At 40.7% G+C, this 1417-nt stretch overlaps 1 protein-coding gene across 1 annotated transcript in view; it reads right to left on the bottom strand.

The window, feature by feature from the left end:
- meltf (melanotransferrin) overlaps window positions 1-1127 on the bottom strand; it is a 15597-nt gene extending 14470 nt beyond the window's left edge. The window contains exons 1-2 of the mRNA XM_041838789.2: window positions 874-1127; window positions 295-449 (exon numbers count right to left, since the gene is read on the bottom strand). Coding sequence (XP_041694723.2) covers window positions 295-449; window positions 874-916 — 198 coding nt within the window. The 5' untranslated portion in view covers window positions 917-1127. The remainder of the gene's footprint in view (window positions 1-294; window positions 450-873) is intronic.
- Between the last annotated feature and the right edge of the window lie 290 nt (window positions 1128-1417).

Below are 1417 nucleotides of genomic sequence, written 5' to 3'. Positions count from 1 at the left end.
CAGTGTTGCTTCCTGATCAGACAGACTCAGGACATTGGCAGATACTCCTAGACAACTGGGTCAACACATGCTCCAAAGGTGATATCATTCTCCTATCCAAGACTTAAATAAACAAACAATATCACAGCAATTATTAGGAACATATAGATAGATAAACATGAACTGTCACAAACGGAAGAAAAAAAATCCCCTAAAAAAATGTAGATTTTATCAAGTTTTATAGGAAGTCCCTATCATAATATGATTCTAATATAAACGGAAATGTGCCCTATGATCTGAAAGAGCCCCACGTACCCTGATCTTCTGCGCGCATCCTTCCACAGACCCGTCGCTGACGCACTGGATAGTTGGACGGATACCCACACTGCTGAAGGCCTGCGCCATGGCGTTACATTTGGTCATCTCTTGAGCTGAGATTGCACACCATCTCACAGTGCTCTGGCCAGACACTGAGTAGGGAACACATTCAAACAAAAATAATCATATTTTTAGTCATATGGCTAGTCAATACCCAATGTTCATGGCGTACGCAACCAAACGTCGACTGCGCAAATTGGTCTGTTACCAACTGAAATTCCATCCAGAAACCTCAATGTGCTGATCATATCTTGCATTTTATATGGATTCATATAGAATTTTTTGTTGTTGAAGATAATATGAATCAAACGTTTATTCAAATGTAGCCTTTGCAGCTATTACTGTTTTATAATACACAAATGACTGACTACGAATGAATCTAGGGCAGATGAAAATACAGTACGTCATTTGGTATAACGGGACTACATAGGTTCTACTGTCATTTATTAGGTTCTTATGTTATTATTTTACTTCCATAACATGCTATTATATTGAGTTAAAAAAACAACAACTCACCAGTCTGAAGGCCTAATATTAGAGAGGCGACGAGAATCCACATGGTGTCAGCCAGGTGTGAGAATGACTGATGCTGCACGACCTCTTTATTTATAACTGCCTGATCTCTGATAGGTCCAAAGTCCAAAGTCAAGCTCCAGCTTTCCGCATAACGCTGAAGGTGAACCAAGCTATGAATATTTTACAACATAATTGTATGGGAATCACTAGACTTTATATATATTCTTCTTAACGTTTTCTCTGAAGCTCCCTGACAGTTAGCTCATACCTGGAATGACACGTCCCTACTGCCCGCAGCTGGCGCTTGGCCAGGCCGAGCACACAGAGGCCATTGACGGGGAAGACCCCACCTCTGCTGGCCCCCTGCCCGGTGCTTTTCCATCGTACATCTCAAGGACGTGGGGTTTGGACATAGTAACTGTAGTAACTTTTCTGCCTGTCAATGACAAATACCATTTCTGGAATCTTGTTATATTCGTTTTCAAAATAAAACATGATGTGAAGATCAGGCTACTAATAAAAGTGCACTATCATAACTAATACC

This window comes from Coregonus clupeaformis, chromosome 20 (genome assembly GCF_020615455.1).
Source record: "Coregonus clupeaformis isolate EN_2021a chromosome 20, ASM2061545v1, whole genome shotgun sequence".
Classification (NCBI taxonomy): Eukaryota; Metazoa; Chordata; class Actinopteri; order Salmoniformes; family Salmonidae; genus Coregonus; species Coregonus clupeaformis.
The sequence above is the reverse complement of the archived record's forward strand: the minus strand, read 5'-3'. Positions and strand labels throughout refer to the sequence as shown.